This window comes from Myotis nattereri, assembly GCF_964212035.1.
Source record: "Myotis nattereri genome assembly, chromosome: 4".
In the NCBI taxonomy this organism is placed as follows: domain Eukaryota; kingdom Metazoa; phylum Chordata; class Mammalia; order Chiroptera; family Vespertilionidae; genus Myotis; species Myotis nattereri.
In genome coordinates, this window is record NC_138079.1 from 24973685 (window position 1) to 24993665 (window position 19981).

A 19981-nucleotide genomic window follows, 5' to 3' on the forward strand; every position below is an offset into this window, starting at 1 on the left:
GGGCTGAGGGGAGAGACTGTGAATGCAGTTTGGCATTAGCCTACAATAATTCCTGACACAGAAGCGTATAGTAGCGTGCCCGCTTAATGATGGAGAACCTGGAGCACCACTAAGGCTGGGCATCTAGACTATTTCTAGAGGTGGAGCTGCCATTCCTAAATAATATCTCACAAGGTTTTGTTTTGTTTGTTTTCTTTTTGTCTCTGTTATTGAGACGATTTCCCCTGCTCTGTGATGATTCTCTGGGCCCAGAGATGGGAGTGGCTTCTCACATGTGTGCGTTCATGCTTCACTGCCTGTGGGTTTAAGTTTTTAAACAAAGACCATGAGGAAAGACTTGGGACTCCGTTTTTGCAGTTTGATCTCTAAACATAGGACATCTGATATTAAACTTGGCAATGGCTGAAGAATAAGACTTGGATGCTTCCCATAGTTGTTTTAATTAAACGTGGAAATACAGAGTTACTGTAGAGAAATATGCATTCATTGCCCCATTTTGTGACATTCCTGGGAGCTAAGCTAAGGAACGTGGATGCAAGTATTCACTTTATAGAGTTGTAAATCAGGGACCCTGTGGTATCCTATTCGCATTCTGACAGATTCCCCTAAATTAAAGCTTGACGTTAATGTAATTCTCCTATTTGGTCACTAGGGGATGAAATCCTAGATGTAAATGGAATACCAATAAAGGGCTTGACGTTTCAAGAAGCCATTCATACCTTTAAGGTAACGACATTCTTATTGCTCTCCTTTATTTTCTGATGTTTTCCTTCATCTCCTTCTGGTTTGGGTTTGGGTTTAGTGTTGTTTTTCACCCTTTGGTATAGGAACGGTCTGAATGTTTCAGCCCTACTTTCTTTTTGTTTCCTCAGCAAATCCGGAGTGGATTGTTTGTGTTAACCGTACGCACAAAGTTACTGAGTCCAAGCCTCACGCCCTGCTCCACCCCCACACACATGAGTAGGTCCAGCTCCCCAAGCTTCAACGCCAGCGGGGGAACCTCGGCGGTGGGCTCTGATGAAAGCAACTCCTCATCCCTGGGTCGGAAGGCCCATGGGCCCAAGGACAGAATTGTCATGGAAGTAACGCTCAACAAAGGTGATGCCAGCTGGTGCTCACCTTTGTTACATGTTCTCACATATAACAATGTGAACTTTTTATACTTTTCCTATGAATCGTTTCTTTGGGATGACCTGCTACCAAAAACATATGGTATTCTCTAAATGGACAGTGGGATCAAAAGTGGAGATGTCAGTCATTTTCTAAAGTGAACGGAAATTACCAGGAGCCCACAGGCCTATGAGCTCTCCCCAGATGAATCGCCGTGTGTCCAAGACTCCTGTTGAAAGAAACCACTAACCAGCTTAATTCCAGGGCTAATATAAAAATTTAAAGAAGAAAAGATCATAGTTAAGAATACAGTAACTAAGTCACGGGTGACCCCCAAATCATACTGCTTTTCATCTCTGTTTTTTTTCCCCTCCCCACCCACTGTAGAAATATGAAGCGCAATTAAATATCAAGGGATTAGGTGCTAAAAACGAGGTAAAAGAAAACCTAAAGTTGTATATCCAAAATAAAATATATTACCTCAGCTCTGCCTATTTCCAAAAAATAGATTAGCAAACTAAGCAGAGTAGACCGTTGAATAATTCCCAGTCCGGTTCAGCCGTGTTTCTGCCAGGACTGATTTAATGAACAGAATGTGACAATGTGGGCAAAGAAAGGCAGGATTCACATTCTGAGTCTGGTCAAGAAATAAATGGCTATTGGTCTGAATATCTATTGATGCAGTTTCCAATCACTCATGCTTGTTTTTTGATGTTGTTGTTTTCTTTGAATGATGCCTCTGGCAGAGCCGAGAGTTGGATTGGGCATTGGCGCCTGCTGCCTGGCCCTGGAGAACAGCCCTCCGGGCATCTACATTCACAGCCTTGCCCCGGGATCCGTGGCCAAGATGGAGAGCAATCTGAGGTGCGTAGTAAACCTGGCATGTTCATAAATATTCTGAGTACATACACGTCAGATACCTGCCCTGTTACATTCCTTTATGTGATTCTAAATCTTTGTATTAGTTGCAGAAATATAGCCTGGATTATAATTAATAGCATCTCCAAAGGTGAAAAGCTAATATAAGTGAAACTTGGTTGAATTAGAGAACTCTGGATCTTGGCTTTTCGGATGTTGTTCTATGTGGACACAGAAGTTCAGTTTCAGAAATGTCAAAACACAACTCTATACAGATAACTGTGATTCTCTAAATATTTCCTTTCACTTCTATATTCAGTTATGGGAAATTCAGTGGAGATGCTGGGACTTGCTCATTATGATTCAGGATCACTGGGTACAAGAGAGTCCTCAAATCATGCCTTTATTACTCAGCGTCATCTCTTGAACCTTTTCTGTTGTTTCATTCCTTTCTGAGTGGTGATGTCGAGATGCTTACTGTCTAAAGTCACTGCGTGTCTGATTTCTTGATCCAGCTAGCTGCTGCGTGGTAGCATGGGTATCCTGTTTATACAAGACATGCCTAGGTATTCTGTTATATAATAGTTGCGATGGGTCTGTGCTCATCTAAACTTCACAAGAACATACATGTATTGCACAAAGCACTCTGTGCAAACAGTATCACCTTTCTTCCCACTAAGCTTCTAAGTCCTTGAGCAGTTGAGGAATTATCAAAATGACATTCCTTGAGGTTGCCATCTTGGGGCCCTGTTAATAGATTATATTATGTTTTTAGTTAATCATCAGAGTGAATTTCCATATGAAAAAAAAAGTTAGCAAATCATCCAAAGTACATTAAAGAAAATACACTTTTAGAACCCAAGGAAAAAAAATCCTTTAATGACATCCCAAGATGATGTTTCTTTCTTGAATGGTTCCATATGTCTGGAGCCTGCCAAATGAACATTCTTCAAACCCCATATAAAGAGTCTTTGTTCTCTCGTCCTGAGTTCTCTCCCTATAATTTCAAGTCAAAAATGGGCATCTTGTCTTCAATTTCTCATTTGTTCAAATTTGAAACGTTTTTACAAATTCTTGGGTAACCTTTGAGCTTCAGATATTTCCTCCTTAAGTTATATTACAATAATCATTTCAAGATGGTAGGAAGAAAGAAATGGATGGTGGTCGAGGGGCTATCACGTGATGATTGAGGGGTAGACAGACCTGAGTTCAACAGTGTGTGACCTCTAGCTGACCTCTCTGAACCTGTGGTCTTCTCTACATAATGGGACTAATAATACCCCTTCAAGCACCATTCTGTGGATGGCTTTATACAGTGCCTGGCATATACTATGTGCTCAAGAAATGTTAGCCTGCGTTGTTGTCCTTACTATCTGTTTTATTTACTTTTACTACTTCTGAAAATTTGGGTAGATAAGCATAATGACTTTTGCCAATTTAAAATCCAGTGTGTTTATATGAACGTGTTGCTCTTTTACATATATGCAAAGATGAACTACTTCTTTATTCAGAAGAGTTTCCTTGTTAGAAACCTCTCCCAGAAGAAAACCTTATAAAAAGTTGACTATTAACACAGTGTTGATTATGTTGCCTCCTTAGCCGCGGAGATCAGATCCTGGAAGTGAACTCGGTCAACGTCCGCCACGCTGCTTTAAGCAAAGTCCACGCCATCTTGAGCAAATGCCCCCCAGGACCCGTGCGCCTTGTCATCGGCCGGCACCCTAATCCAAAGGTGAAGTACTTCATACTGTTCTGCGTTTGGAAAGACGGCCTGGCTGTTTGTCCGGGAGCAGTGACACACACATTACAGTGAGACACATGCTCTTTGGTGGGTGGGGCAGTGCACTCGGCTAGGGATGGGAGTCGGCCTGAGGCCACACAGTGGCTCAGGTGACAGCTACACGGGGGAAACGAATCATTGATCTGGACTTCTTCGTCTTCATGTTCTCAGGAAGATTTATTAGACATTTCTGACAGTGTTATTGGTGAATGTAAAATTTGGTAGAAGGCAGCAGTACCAGGTCTGGTTAACCCCAGCTGGCCATGTGATGATCTCTGGTCAGGTACTTAACCTATCTTGGGTTTCTGCATCCAGAGTGTCTGAGAACAGGCCATTCCTGACTTGAGCAGAATACTTCTGTAATTAGGTTTAAGAGCCCACTAATATTTTTTAGCACCGATATCACTCTATTGACCCCTATTGAACTTGCAGATTATCGTAGCCCCTGTCCCCTAGGCCTCTGCTGTTATTTGTTTATCTCTTCTAAACATGTGCAGTTGCTTTTAATTTTTTCAGCTAGTCACAAGACACCTCAGCAAGTTCAACTCAACCCTCCTTGAATGCTAATTTTTGTTATTTTGAGCACTCAATGTACAAATTGTTTAAACTTAGTTTGTCTCTAACATTGCCATCAGGTTGTATTTTACAACATTTAGTCCTTTCCTTTTAACAACTCAGAATGCTCATTGGTCACGCCAGTTCGTTCCTTGCCTGTCCTGTGGCCACCAGCCCCTCCCTTGTATTGTTTGCAGGATTATTTATGTCCTAAGTGGTCCCAGGCTGCTGAGCTTGTATGCCATTTTAAGACAAAGAAGTCTGTGCCAAGAGACGCTGTGGGTCCTCCCAGGTGCCACGCCTGGGATTTCCTTAGTGCATTAACGTCACGGCATCGTGCTTAGTGTCTCTGGTGTTCACTGTGGCCCTGGTTCTCCCAGTGCCAGTAAGTGCTTCCGGCTGTGCCTCCATGCCTGGGCCTGCGAGGTGATGTCTGCCACGGTGCTTGGACAGAGGCTGTCATTAGACTGATTCAGAGTCAGCGCCACTGCTTCCCCCCACCCCCCGCCCCCGCCATTGTTTTCTCTGGTCTACGTGCCTTCTAAAAAATGCCTTCCATAGAAGCTTCCTGGAAATCATTCGTATAAAATCAAGTTCTTCTACCTCTCCCCGTTTTTCCTTGTCATTCCCCTTTTTCTCCATTCTGTTCTGCAGTCCTGACACTTTCCCTCGGCACCTGTCTACTCCATTTCCCTGCTCTCCCCTTGACGCTCTGGGTCGCTTCTAACATCGTTTTGCCTCATCATCACAGCCTGACCAGCCTCAGCTCCTTGCTCCAGAGCCCTCTCTTGGGTTCCACCACCCACATGGCCACACCACCTCTCACCTCAGGAAGCAGTCCACTACGCTGTGGCTGAGCTGGCACATCCCTCAGCAATGCAATAGAAAGTTCAGTGCTCAGTGCTTGGCAGTCTGATGGCTTCAGGGCACGGCTGACTTCAAGTCCATTCCACTGCAACACAGGCCACGGTCTGTTCAGCGGTCCACATCACCTCAGCCCAAAAGCACCTGCCTGATTTGCTAACCCAGTCAGACAAGCAAACAAAGATGGCATTTCAGTGCAGAGCATGATGATCCAGGGGGACTGTGGTCTGTGATCCTTGAACACGCAGGTTGAGTCGTGTTTCCAGCCGCAATAAAATGGTCCTCCTGATGGTGAGGGAGCTAATGGCCAGCAAAACCACAGTAACTGTTTGGCTGCACTTCACTTTTCCTCCTAGGACCTAGGTAAACATGGCGTGCTCAGCTGTAACATCATACTATATTTGTCTTCTGGTCAAGGTTCCATTTTATGTTTAATGTATTTTTGTGCCGCTTACCCCAGCATTTCATACCAATCGTACAGTTTGATACCGAATGTATGTGCTTCCTTAGTTTTCATGTTGTTCCAAGAGAAATACCACAAGGATTTTCTTTTCTTCTGTTTCTCTAACGGCTGGAGCAGTGGCTGCCCGCTTGGGATATTCAAACCCTCCAGGTCTAGACAAGCTGCGATTTGGACCCGCTCAGCAGCAGCGTCTAGCTGACGTTAAGTAGAAGAAAGTATTGGTAGTAGAAGTCTGTTTTTAACTGGTGCTGGGCTCTCAAGCATGATTCGAATTATCCAGGAAATCTTTCACTCGTTTCAAGCCCCAACTATTTTTTTCCCCACTCTGAAAAACAATTGCAAATCTTAGAGGCCTAATATCAAGAAAAAGTTGCAACCACTGCTTTAGCTGATACTTTCGCTGACTTATTTATACAAAATTACGCTTTGCTTTATGAAGGTGTGTGTGTGTAAGCAAGTGTATATGCCACTGTGCATCTATGTGTACATATTTTATTTCCAAAAATCCTACTATAAAGTATTACATAAAGGCCATGATGTGATTGTGGTTCAGTGTAATGCTAAATCCTGTATAGAAACACTTACACACTTAAGACAGATTGCTATGCTTAGCCAAATATTATTTAGACTAAATGTTATTTTAGTATACAAAATTATCATTCTAAGTTTAAAATATAAGCCTTACTTTTAAAAAAAGTTACTTATGTAATTGTCTTTTAAAACATCTCAAAGTTTAGCATGTATCAGGCTTTTAAAAAGTCTTCTCATGAATGATGACAGGGTGGATAACAACTTATGGCGGGGGGGGCGGGGGGCGGATCTATGAACCCACTGTGATACCAATAAATACAGAAGGAAAAGAAGAGTTATAAAGTCACTATATTGACAACTTCACTATAAGAATTGATTCAGATAAGAATACTCAATGAAGCTAAAACCATTGAGTGAAAATACACTGGGGAGCAGGATTTGACATAGTTTCAAGCTATCTCCTTACAGATGACCCATTAATGACCAAAAATAAAAAAATAAAAATCCAGTGGAGAAATCTGCTGAACTCCATCCCAATCACGTAATCAAAGTTATCACCAATTATGAAACACACAGACCCTGCGTGCTGCTGTAATGCACTGAGAAGGAAACGAGTTTTATAGTTTTTCTGCCCCAAAATGCATTATCTAAATCTAAGCATGAAGAAACTATTTAGGCACATCCTTTGAGGGTTTGGATTGGCCTCATTTCTTCCAAGATATCAGTATCATGAAAGACAAAGAAGGGCTCTGAATTGGTTTGGCTTAAAGGAGACCAAAGAGACATGACCCTAGATCATGCACTGAATTCCGGATTGCCAAAAAGAAAAAAAAGAAAAGGAATTCCGTGAAGAATAGCTATGCAGAAACGTTTGTCAGTGACGGCCCACTGAAGTCCAGCAGATAAGGGGCTTGCACAGACTGTAAACGCTTCGTCACTGTGCACAGCATTTAGCTCGGTGACATTTTTCCCTGGCGAGATGTAGTTGAGGAAAGCCTCGGTGATTTGCATTCTCCAGGAAAACCCTTATCGCAGGCCGGCATCAAACTTCCCGGGAGCCACTTCCAGTCTGAGTGGTGTTTCTGAAGGAGACTTCTAGGACAGTTGGTTAAACTGGAACATGAAATGTAGGTATAGTAGACAGTCATTTGTATCAGCATTGAATTCCCTGAATTTAATAATACTACTGAGGTTATTTAAGGGAATGTCCTTGTTTTTAGGAGCTATGTGATAAAATATGTACAGGTGACGGGTCACAATGTAAGTCTGACATTGTTTCAATAAAGTTTAGGAAAAAAGAGTTATAAGTGAGTGTCCCAGAGAGAGGCAGATACCAGCCCCTGCACTTGATTGCTTTGCTTAACGAACTTGGGAGCCAACGAAAGGTCTTGTGAGTATATTGTTTCAAGCAGCCAGTCAGCCCAGTTTGGGTCTTCTGGGCCCTAAGCGATGGCTTCAGGGGACGAGCAGGACCCTCAGCCCCTGGTTTTCTTTCCTCTTGCCTCTGCTCAGCTTCTGCCTGTTTCTAGCTCCTTTTTGTTGGGGGAAATAAGTAAATAAACCCATCTAACTTGTGCTTTCTGCTGAAATCCAGGTTTCCGAGCAGGAAATGGATGAAGTGATAGCACGCAGCACTTACCAGGACAGCAAAGAGGCCAGTTCCTCTCCTGGCTTAGGTACTGTACCCGCACATTTTCATTCAGCCTTCGGAAGCGTCTCATTAGGTGCCCCACGGGGCACTCCCGTGCAGTAGGGCTGGGTGTTCTCTCTGCGATTATCACGTTGGACAGAAGTTGCTGTCGTAGAGATGCTATGCTTTCCCTTAGCGGCGGCTTCTGATATCTGCAGTTGTTTAATCTGCTTTATTAGAGTTCTAATCACGCATGCCTCTTAGATCACTTTAAGATGATTTGCAAAAATGAGTTAGCAGCATTTCATAGCTTTACGTGCAACTCATTTGACCTGTGCTCGCTGAACATGAAGCGAGACCAAAATATCAGCTGTTTGGTGTGTCCGTTGTTAGATGCAGAGTATAGTATCCAAAAACCTGGGGTTTCTTGACATGAATTAAAAGTTTCAACTTAAGAAAGGCAATAGAGGCTGCAGAAATCACGCTTTCCCCTTCCCACGTGGAACAGTTCAGGTGGAGGAGGACCGAGATAGTAAGAATTTCATATGAATTTAAAACAGGAAGCATGGAGTCCTATAGAATGGAACCTAAAGGAACTGCAAACATGTCTGAACTTGAGATATTACTCACGTCAGGATTGATGGGAGGAAAGGGCACTGAGCCATGAGTTGCTGGTTGTCAGAGGAAAGGGGAGGCATAGGAATTCTTGGAAACCATGAAATACCCTGATTATCTGCATCCATCATTAATATATTTAAAATTATGGCACAGCCATAATGGGCCCTTTATTCAGCCAGCCCGTTCTCCCAGCCTGTCTGAAAGCTGTCCCTCTCATGCTCCCAGCGGAGCCCCTCGGTCATTTATGAAAGATGTTATTAAGCCATGATCCTCATGCCCAAGATCTCTTGGCTCGTGGCATATAATTTAAAGTCTCAATGCTGAGTCTTTTCATCCTTCAACTAAAGTCTAAAATAGATATTCAACCTTCTTCCCGGCTCTTGCGTGAGTTTCCTGGGTGGTGTCCCTTTGTTCATTCATCCTGTAATCCACTCAACACACGTTTCCTATCCAGGAGCCGTGCTGAGCACCGTAGGGTCAGCTCAGTGAGGGTCTCAGCCCTGTACATAGTGAAAGAGCCGAGGAAGGGAGATGAGATGAATCTACTTATAATTTGATTATACCGTGTGCCCGGGAACTGGTGTATGAGTAGCATAAAATACTTTTGAGATTCAGATGAAGTGCCTCCCAACTGGGATCACCATGGAGATGGTAGCACCTGAGTTAAGCCCTAAAGCATGAGCAGAATCTCGGGAGGTGGGGCAGGATAGGGACGGGGTTCCCAGGTAGACCGCACGCATGTCGATACCTGTGCACCTGGCCCATCAGTGCTAGTCAAGCAGAGAGGGCTTTGTTTAGTGTGTTTGGCTCCTCCTTTTCTAGTTAAGGATGTGAGCCTATTTGTACAGATTGGAGCTTTGTTGACAACATGGTTAATTTTTCCCCCAACAGGTACCCCCTTGAAGAGTCCCTCTCTCGCAAAAAAGGTGAGTCAGGGTGCACTGCTGCCTCACTCCACTAGCCCATGAACAAATTCCTGGAGCCCAGAAATCAAATGTGAGGGCCCAGCCTGTATTTCTGTCCAATGAGTCATTTGGCCACTTTACACAGGAAATAGCAACAAATGCTGATTTGAGAACAAGAATATGAATGTGTTTCTTTTGTTAAATATTCATTCGGGAAAAGAAATAGAGCAACAGAATAAAAGAACCGAACTGCAATTTGAAGAATAGTTTTCTAAATGCTCCATGAGAAGAGGGCGGGCCCTGGTTGGATTTGGGGGGCCTGCGTCTTTAAGGAGACGGTGGCATCGTTCCCGGCTGGCTGTTCCTGCATCCCAGTGGGTCTGAGCACAGGATCCAAGCTCCCCTGGGTTCTGTTTCATCAACAGGCTGCACCAGTGGCTTGGAATTCCATTCTGTTTTCCTATCGCTTCCTCACTGTTTTTCCTGGGAGGGTTGATACATGGCTGCTGTGGCTTTTCTCAGCATTGCCAAACATTTGGCAAAAAACAAAAACAAACAAAAAAAGAACCTTAAAAAATGTTGTCTGGCAGCAACCGTTGGCTTTTGATTCATTAAACGTTTAATTGAGCCATCCCAAAGTAAATGGAAGTGGGTGTTCACGCCACAGCTGCTCCGAATGACCATGGATTAGAACAAAGTGTTCTTGGAAAGATAGGAAGTAATGTTGAGAATATCCCGCTTCCAAACCGTCCAACACTGTCTTCAACAGGACTCCCTGCTCTCTGAAGCCGACCTCTCCCAGTACTTTGCCCCGGACGTCGCAGGCCCCTTGGCAGACTTCGTGGTGGCGGGCTCGGAGGACGAGGAGCACGCGGGGAGCTGCAGCGCCTCCAGTAAGCGGGGACTGCTCTCCGGCACTGCCACGCTGGCTTACCGCATACCACAGCGCTGTGATATGCAGAGAAAGGGAAGCCAGGCCTCTGGCCAAGCAGAAGCCATCTTTCTAGCCTGACTGAATCCAGAGTTAATTTTTTTTAAATGGCCACTTGATTCTGCAGTGAATGGGCTGGGCATGCATTCTACCCCCAGTGGTGAAGGTGGCCTTTGGGTGCTGTGTACATAGTGGAGTCTTGAAATGTATGGCATCCAGGATTTGGCACCCCAATGACCTATGTTTGAGGGGAATACCAGCCAAATGTCAGGCCCTTCCCTCCCGAGACCCTGACTTAATTATTTTTAGAAAGCAGTGGAAGATTCAGAACTTATAAGAGACAGACATTTAATCTCATTGATTATCTTCTCAGTATAATATGAGAAAAGGCTCTGACATGAGCAGTAGGGATTTCTCAGACTTGCTGCTGTGGTGGCCTGTTGCAGTTTATCTCTGATGTGTGAACATGAAAGTGCCCGTCTTAGGAGAGGCAGGGGAGGATCACCCTGTGTCTCGTCTGGAGCAGCGGATGAGCTCACTCTGGTCTGATGGGAACATTTCAAGGTGGAAGCGTGTGTCATTTTTCACTCTATTTAGCAAGATGTGTAGAGTTTGCTTAGCAGCCCAGGCCTCGCTTCCCCTGGGGGGGGTGGGGGGGGGGCATTTGTAGATGATAACCTCAGGCTTAGCTGTGCCCACAGGCTGGGAGTTTACCTGCCCTTCAGTCAGGCCACCTTTTTGCTGATGAAGGAAGGACCTCAGGTGGTAAGAAGGCCCAGGCCTGGGGCACTTGCTGGTCCCCCGACGGCCTCCTAAAGAGGATTAGCAGCAGCATCTGGGTTGAGCCCAGCCATGCATTAGAGATCCTGATGGTGACAAGTGATGCATTCCTGTCTCTAGGCAGCGCCCACATTTTAGTTCAACAATTCAGAGGTTCAGGTACAAAAATAAAAACACAAAAGGGCGGCCAGCAGGAAAACTCCCAGCTGTCCGCTCTGCCCCTGCAGACCTCAGAAAGCCGTATCATTAAGCCTGGCGCCCAGTGGCCAGAGGGCACCAGAGGGCCATGTGACTGTGGAAATGCTCAGGGATTAAGATCAGGCCGGATGGGAAGCTATTTCATCTGACTTTCTCTCCCCACCAGCTCCCAAGGAACCAGGAAAAGCCAGGGCCAACAGCCTTGTGTGTCTAGGAAGCCAGCGGGGCTCTGGGCTCTTCCACAAGCAGGTGACAGTCGCCAGACAAGCCAGTCTGCCCGGGAGCCCGCAGGTCCTCCGCAACCCTCTCCGCCGCCAGAAGAAGGTGGGCTGCTACGCGGACGACGCCAGCGATGAGGAGGAGTTCGAGGGCGAAGGGGACTGCATCTCCCTCCCAGGGAGCCTCCCAGGTGCCGGCAGGCCTCTGACAGAGGACGACTCTAGGCATGGCTTGACCTCTCCCAAGGTCATGGGTGTCAACAACCGAGAGGACCATCCCCAGAAAACACTGGTCAGCAAGGCCTCCTCGGTGCCTCTCCTCGGCAGCTCCCTGAGCTTGGAGAGTGTCCCAGGGGCCTTGGGGGACACTCCTCCCCATGCAGCCAACCCGCTGTCTTCTGCAGAGGCCCCCCAGGGTGGCTCTGGCTGCCTGAGGAGGAAGGAACTGCCGGGGTCCAGGAGTTCACCCAAATTGGAATACAAAGCTGATACCCAGAGTCTGGTGAGTGCGGACAGCGCCAGTGCCCCCCAGCAGAGGAGTGAAAGCCTGGGGTGCAGGCACAGGCCAGTGGCCAGGGTCAGCCCACACTGCAAGGGGCCGGAGGCCTCGGCCAGGCCCACTGCGTCCGAGACAGTAAACCTGCCCGCCGGAGGTAATGACCCCCAGGATCTGGAATCTAAGGCCCAGGTGGCTTCCGTCCACGAGACCATGTCTGGCTTCCGACCAGGTGGAGCTGTGGAAAAGGTAACCGAGCTTCTCCTAGGTACCTGGGATCTAGGTGGATGCTGTGTGAATGAATGTGGAGAGTGTTATAACGCACGGGGCGTGTGCCTAAAAGCAAGGACAATGACTGGAGAATTACCTTTTGTCAACAGTCAATCATTTCAGTGCGCTGACTGCTCCGGAATGTGTCAGCAGGTTGGGAGGGGAAGGGCCCAGGTGTTCAGTCATAGATCATTCGGCCAAAAGATATCATCGCTCTTACCTGTGCATGGGGCCTGTGGTCGGTGATGGAAGGGCAGTGCGAGGCGGGTAGAGGAAAACGCTGGTCTGGCCCGGTGTCTCCGCTGACTGGTTGGGTGGCCACTTGAGGACGTTACCGCGCCTTTCTGAGCCACAGTTGTCTGGCCGTGAAGTCGGGATGCCGTGTGCCCTGATCCACTCACAGAGTCGGGGTAACCATCAAACATAGGGCAACAGTGATTAACTCCTGAATGGTCCCTATCTTATTTAACTTTCTACAGTGATTATGTGTAATTAAAGCTACTCGGAGCCTTGTTGTGTCACATGAAAGAAACTTATCGTGCCACCACATGAAATGCAAGTTAATATTATGTTATTACTTGGTTACACCTCAGTCAGAATGACCCCAAATTACCAAATTGCTCATTTTTAAAAATTTCAGAATACCTTCCCTTTAGCAAGGAGAGAGTAAGAGAAAAAATTTTACTGAAGATCTCCTCAACTATATGGTTTCTGTCTGAGCAGAGGTGAGGTGACTTGGAAGGCCATATTTATAAAGATGTGTATTCAAGTGGTTTATATAGCATACGTGTAAATAGACCAGAAAATACAAAGTCATAAAAACTATACTCAACAGAAGGGGTTTTCCAAACCCTACAGAAAGAGTGGAAATGCACATGTTTTCCCTCCTAAACAATTACTCCCTCCAACTAGAACATGTGTTTAAAAATGTAATGTTCAGCTAATGGGTAAATGATACTTTCCTTTTCAAAAGTACCATTGACAAGTTCCGGATAACTATATAAAGCCAAATTGGCATTTTTATTCATAACGACTTATATCTATAATAATAAGGGCCTTTGCCATTGTGGATTCGTATTCCCAATACGAACTTTGAATGGCATTTAAAACTTGTGCACCAAAGAAGTTCCAAAATTTGATTTTATTTATACGTGAGAAAGGAAATAGAATGCATTGCCATACAGTATTTACTTCCAAATACTGGAAGCTAGGAAAAGATATCTTTCTTTTTTAGTCAGTGGGTTGTCTTCCATTTTTAAAGCCTTTTAAATTGAGAGGGGATTCGCATGACCTAGAGTAACCATTGCAAAGCGTACGACCCAGTGGCACTGGGGCAGAGTGCTGCCCAGCCACCCGTCTAGGCCAGGACCCTCTGCCATCTGCACTGCAGCCACGCCTGACCGGTGGGTTCCGCAGCAGGTGATGGACATGTCACAAGAGCAGCTGAGAGCCCTCTGTCGGTTCACCCCTCTCCTCTGCTGCCACCTTTGGGCCACTCTCTGACTCTATCTCAGAGGGTACATTTAAAGTAAATCTGATTTGACTTTTTAGAAAGTTAGTTTCAAAATTTTTCTGCAGTAGATACTAGATGGAAGGAAGGAAGCTAAAGTGAAATTCTGAAATATTAAATGCCCATGTCATTTATCCAGATGAGTTCTCCCCCTAACTACCACACTGAGGAGCTGAGGTGACAGGCTTGGGTATCGATATGTGATATAATGTCGATAATTCCTTCCATCTATAGCCTTTTGTAGGATGCATGTTGTTTTTAAAACTTAATACTGCCTTTTATTTAAAATCCTGAGTTAGGGCAAGTCTTCTCATCCCCCCCCCCCCCCCGCCCCTTTTTCCCCCTCAATTTTTAAAATTGTGGTAAAATATATATAATATAGTTTACCATGTTAACCATTTTTAAGTGTAAAGTTCAGTGGTAATAATAATCATAATGTTATTAAACCATCACCACCATCCATCTCCAGAACCCTTCATCTTGTAAAATGGGAACTATGCCCATTAAACAGTAACTCCCCAGTCCCTGCACACTGGCCCCTGGAAACCACCGTTACTTTGTCTCTAGGATTTTAACTCCTTTTCCTACCTCATGTAAGTAGAATCATACAGTTCTTTTCGTGACTGGTTTATTTCACTTTAGCATGTCCTCAAAGCTCATCCATGTTGTAGCATGTCAGAATTCCTTTTCTTTTTTTGAGACTAATACTCCATTGTACGTGTAGACCACGTTTCTTAATTCTATCAGTGGACACTTGCATTGCTTCCATATTTTAGCTACTGTGAATACTTCCATGAACATAGGTGTACTAATATCTCTTCAAGTCCCTGCTTTCAAATTTTGGGAATATACCCAGAAGTGGGATTGCGGGATCATGATTGTTCTATTGTAGTTTTTTAAAGGAACCTTCACACTCTTCAAAGTGGCTGCACCAATTTACATTCCTACCAACAAGTGCACAAGGTTCTAATTTCATCTCCTGACCAACACTTGTTATTTCTGGTTTGGTTGGTTTTATTTGTTCTTTTAAAATGGGGGGGGGGGGGGAAGGAAAGGAGAAAGGGAGAGAGGGGGAGAAATATCGATTTGTTGTTCCACTCATTTATGCATTCATTGGTTGATTCTTGTATGTGCCCTAACCGGGGACTGAACCTGCATATCCGGACAAGGCTCTAACCAACGGAGCTACCCAGCCAGGGCTGTTTCTTTGATAGCCATCCTAATGGGTACGAACGAGGTGGCATCCCATTGTGGTTTTGATTTGCGCGTCCCTGATCACCCACAGTGGACAGTTGAAAAAGCTGAGGCTTGGGAAGAGTGACCAGACCACGCAGTTTCTAGTCCCGTTCTGCGGCCCCTAGTCTGGGATTTCTGAATTTTCCCAAACCAGCTCTCCTCTGGGTATGACGTCTTGGAGAGCTATTGACAGTGACTTGCTGTTGTCATTGTGCCAGGACTCTCCGGGGAAGCTGACCATTGGGCATGGGCCCCACCCAGGAGCTGGCCGCCTCCCAGAGAGCCTGCCCGAAGCTGGACCAGACCAGGGGCAATACCCTGGGACGGGTAAGATTAGTTTACCATTCGCTATGCTTCTACAGGGGAGGGTAGAAGTTCCCCTAAAAATCATTACATGTGGAGAATTTGAACAGGTGGAAAAACCCTTACACAGGTTCACCATACATAAAAGCTGCCTGCGTCTCACGCCACGGCAATGTGCCTCTCCGTCCAGGCGACACCCCTCACCCGTTCGTGGCGTGTGCCTTAGAGTACATGAGACACGTGGTGAACACGAGGACTGCCTGCCTGTGGAATGTCTTTCTGAAAAGACCAAAAAGACAGATTGCTTACAGTTTTCCATATTTTACTTTATTTTTCTTCTCACATTTCCCCTTTTTCTTCTCCCCTCCCACTCCACCTTCTGTTTACCTTCTTGACACAGGACTGGATGGCTCCCCAGACCTTGTCCCTTCCCCAGGGCAAAAGGGGGCTGCTCACCTGGACCCCAGCAAGACCTCCATGGATGCAGGACATGGGAGGCGGCCTGAGGACCCCAGAGAGCCAGTGCCGCCCAGGGCCCCCAAGTCTGAGGACAGACGTCAGGGCAGCCCTGCCCGGGTCCACAGCACCTCCCCAGGGAAGACAGCAGGGTCTCATCCCCTGGACACCAGCGGGCCCGACACCACCAGCAAGGCAGCTGCCCCTGGGGGAGCAGGGCCTGGGGCAGAGGGAGCGGCTGCAGCCAGCACTGTCCTGTCACCAGCCCTCCTCACAGGCCAGGACACACGAGTTGCAGGCGACCACAGCCAAACTCTGGCAGGGACCCTCGTGCCTGCACCCTCCTGGGAGTCTGCTGGGCTTGAGGGAACGGACTCCGAGCCTGGGAGGGCACCGCAGGCCAGCCACTCCTGGACGTCACCCACTGACCGGGCCAGAGCGGGGTGTGGTGGTGCCTCGGAGCAGCGCTGCCCTGTGACCAATGTGGACAGATGCCTCGAGGAGCAGGATGCCTCGGAAGGAAGACTTCCGTCTCCGGACAGAGGGCACCGAGCGAGGCCGGAGGGCAGTGCTCAGGGTCAGCTGCCCACAGGAGCTGCAGGAGGAAACGCCCGCCGAGCTGAGCCAGCCACCGGGAACCAGGCCCCCACCCCCAAGAGGGCCTGGGTGGCGTGCCAACCCCCTCCACCCCCCTGGACCTCCCAGCCTTCTGTTTTGGATTCAGTTAATCCTGACAAACATTTTACTGTGAACAAAAACTTTCTGAGCAACTATTCTAGAAATCTCAGCAGTTTTCACGAGGACAGCGCATCCCTGTCAGGCCCTGCTGACAGCATGGAGCTGTCTCTCTCCTCCATGTACGGGGACGCCGAGGACTCATCCTCTGACCCCGAGTCGCTCCCTGATGCCCTGCGAGCTTGCACCAGGGACACCCGGTCACCTACTCGTTCTCGTGGGTCTTCTCACAGGGAAGACACTACAGAATCGGAGGAGGAGCAAATTGAAATCTATTCCACAGGGGGTTTCCCCACCCCAACCTCCATGGCAGGGCCCATGCCTGCCCAGGAGGCGCCCTGCCCTGTGCCAGCCGGAGGCCTGCCCCTGCGGCACAGCGCTCTGGGTGAGGCCGTGGGAAGTCCACGCGAGAGAGCCTACTTCATACCGGGAGCCTCGTGCCCTCCAACCCCGAGCTCTGCCCAGCCGTCTCCCCTCGGGGGCAGAAGTGCTCAGGGGCGTGAACCTCCCATGGACCCACAGATTCCACAGCACCAGGGGGCCCCCAGCACTGGCTCAGCTGTGGAAAACCACCAGCCCTCCGCAGCCGCCAGGCATCTTCACAGCGCCCCGGTCGCCCTCAGCTCTCCCAACATGGTGAATGGTTTGGGACACGATTTGGATGGTGAAACCACAGGTGAAAAGCAAGAAACAAGTGTGAATGCAACTGAAAGTGCGGGTGCCCCTGAGAACGGGGAATGTGCCCTGGCAAACCTGCACAGCTCCAAACGCCAAGACCTGGAGGACCCGCTACAGAAACCAAAACTGGTCTCCAGGAGGCCCATCATGGCCTGGTTTAAAGAGATCAATAAAAGCAACCAAGGTGCTCATTTGCAGAGCAGGACTGACAAGGGGCAACCCGCCATGCCAGCCACCAGTCCTGACTCCAAAAGTCAGGTGCTGAGCACAAGCCACAGAAAGGGGGTTGCTGTGCCGAATAGCCCTCCTCCGCTGAAACTGAATCTTGAAAATAAAGACCCACCTAAAAAAAGCTCCGTGGAGACCCTTGTAAGTAACGGTCAGAAACCCAAGTCCGGTGCTAAGCTGAAGAGGCTGAGCAGCAAGAGCAAAAGCAAAGGCAGCGCCGAGGGCCCTGCAGCTAACACGCCTAAGGCCGGAGGGACGGACCCCAGGAGGTCCCTGGTCTCACCCCAGGCCTCCCACAAAATGCTCTCCAAGGTCACGCCACACCGGTCCCACGGAGCTGACCACGAGGAACCTGGCAAAAATGCCACAGCCACCGCCAGGTCTCCCCAGTGTGCGCCGGAGAGCAAGCCACCCCCTGCAGCCTCGGGGTCACTGAGGCTGTCAGCCTCCGACACGAGCATCAGACCACTCGCTTCGCCCCTCACCTCCCCCAGGGCTCTTCCTGAGCAAGGTGCGGGCAACAGGTTCCATGCGTCTGTGCACTCCGGACCCGACAGAGGCAGCCCGGCCGCCCCCAGACCTAAGTGTGGACCAGAGAGCAAGGCGGCCTCGGGGACAGGTCCCGCCACCTCGAGGAGCAGCACGTCCACAGCAGTGGACCGGCGGGAACCCCCACCTCCCCAGCAGGGCCAGCAGCTTGCATATTCAGTACCCGAAGCAGCCCAACCTGGGGTGACTGGTGGTGACAAAGGAAGCAACACAATTGCTAATGATCCCCCAGAAAGAACCAACCAGCTGAAAATAGTTGAAATTTCTTCTGAAAGAATGCCAAAGAATGCATGTGGTGACAGGCCAGCGGAAAGGGGTAGACAGGGAGGGTTCGTGACCCCGAGCAACGGTCAGAAGAGTGAACTCAGACTCTGCCACCAGCCAGTGGAATCATCCCCAAACCACGCACCTGCACTGGCGTCCCGTGCCGCCCCGGTGGAGCCGGAAATGCAGCGCTCCTTCAGCGTGGCGAAGCTGGCCGCCTCCTCCCCGGGGAAGTCGAGCCAGGTGCCAGCCTGCCCGGAGATGCCCAAGAACAGCACAGCAGCGGCCCCTATGGATGAGCATCCCTATTTCACGCCAAGGCCAGCAACCAGGACCTACTCCATGCCAGCCCAGTTCTCGAGCCATTTTGGACGGGAAGGGCCTTCCCTGCACAGCCCAGGGCGCTCCCACCGGGACAGCCAGATCCCCGGGACAAGCGGCCCGGAGGCCAAGGGGTGCAGAGGCGGAGGTCTCGGCCTGGCTAACGGACCGGGCGTCTACAGTGTGAAGCCCCTGCTGGAGACATCGCGGGCCCTCCCAACCACCGACGAAGGGGACGTCCTTTCAGTGCAGGACACGAGCTGCCTCCTCACCGACAAAATCCGAGTCACCAGAAGACACTACTACTTGGAGCAGCACTGGCCCCACGAATCTACCTCATTCTTCTCGGTGAAGCAGAGGATCAAGTCCTTTGAGAACCTGGCCAACTCGGACCGGTCCCTGGCCAAGTCTGGGGCTTCCGCTTTTTTGTCTGTGAGCTCCAAGCCTCCCATTGGGAGACGGTCCTCTGGCAGTGTAGTTTCAGGAAGCGTCAGCCATCCCAGTGACCTGGCAGCGAGGTCACTGCGACGCAGCCTGAGTTCCTGCAGCGAAAGCCAGGGCGAAGCCAGCACCCTCATCCCCCAGATGACCAAGTCCCCGTCCAGCATGACACTGACTGTCCCCCGGCATCACCCAGTGGAGGCCAGGAACAAGGGCCCTGATTCCGACCCGAAGCAATCGCTTGGTCCTTCCGGAATCCCCACCCCAATGGTGACCCCGGCCTCTCCCATCAAGAAGAACAAGTCCTCAGTGCGCCACACCCAGCCCTCGCCGGTATCCCGCTCCAAGCTCCAGGAGCTGAGGGCCTTGAGTATGCCTGACCTCGACAAGCTCTGCAGTGAGGACTTCCCCACAGGGCCCACGGCTGTGCTCTTCAAGACAGAGCTGGAGATCGTGCCCAGGAGGTCTCCTGGCTCCCCTGCCGGAGGCCTCAATGGGGCCACTGCCCTTTTGTGTCCTGTGCAGGGGGCAGACAGGGCCTGTCCAGGTGGAAGCAGGCCTAAAGCCAGTGAGCCTGGGGCACCCAGTTCAGCCAATATGAGTGAAACCACCCGGGAGCTGCCCTCTGGAAAAAGCTGGTCAGTTAAGTAAGTATCTGCCCTTTACTTTATTATTATGCACTAGTTTTAAGATTTATAGAAATGTTTCAAAGATAATGCAGTTTCCATGCACCGCTCACCCAGCTCTTCCTAATGTTAGCATCATATACTACCACCATCGATTAATCAAAATAAGTTAATACTGGAACACAGTTACTACAGACTTGATTCAGACGTCACTGAATAAATCCCCAAAATGTCCTTTTTTGCTCCAGCATCCAGCCCAGGATAGCAACATCACATTTAGCCCCTTGTTTTCAATACCATTACGGAGACGTGGTGCCTGCAGGGGACGTGTTTGTCCTAATGGTGTGCTCAGGAGAGGCTTCTCACTAGGGAACTGCTCAGAGGTGGTGGTGGACAGGGCTGCGCCTCAGGGAAGAACTGGGGTCTG

The 19981-nt window shown here is 48.7% G+C and overlaps 1 protein-coding gene across 1 annotated transcript in view; it reads left to right on the forward strand.

The window, feature by feature from the left end:
- Window positions 1–19981, forward strand: part of PDZD2 (PDZ domain containing 2) — a 327492-nt gene that overhangs the window by 298437 nt on the left and 9074 nt on the right. The window contains exons 11-20 of the mRNA XM_081088887.1: window positions 653–726; window positions 873–1098; window positions 1857–1974; window positions 3568–3700; window positions 7756–7837; window positions 9301–9335; window positions 10084–10264; window positions 11390–12186; window positions 15172–15280; window positions 15657–19575. Of these exons, the coding sequence (XP_080945013.1) occupies window positions 653–726; window positions 873–1098; window positions 1857–1974; window positions 3568–3700; window positions 7756–7837; window positions 9301–9335; window positions 10084–10264; window positions 11390–12186; window positions 15172–15280; window positions 15657–19575 (5674 nt within the window). The remainder of the gene's footprint in view (window positions 1–652; window positions 727–872; window positions 1099–1856; window positions 1975–3567; window positions 3701–7755; window positions 7838–9300; window positions 9336–10083; window positions 10265–11389; window positions 12187–15171; window positions 15281–15656; window positions 19576–19981) is intronic.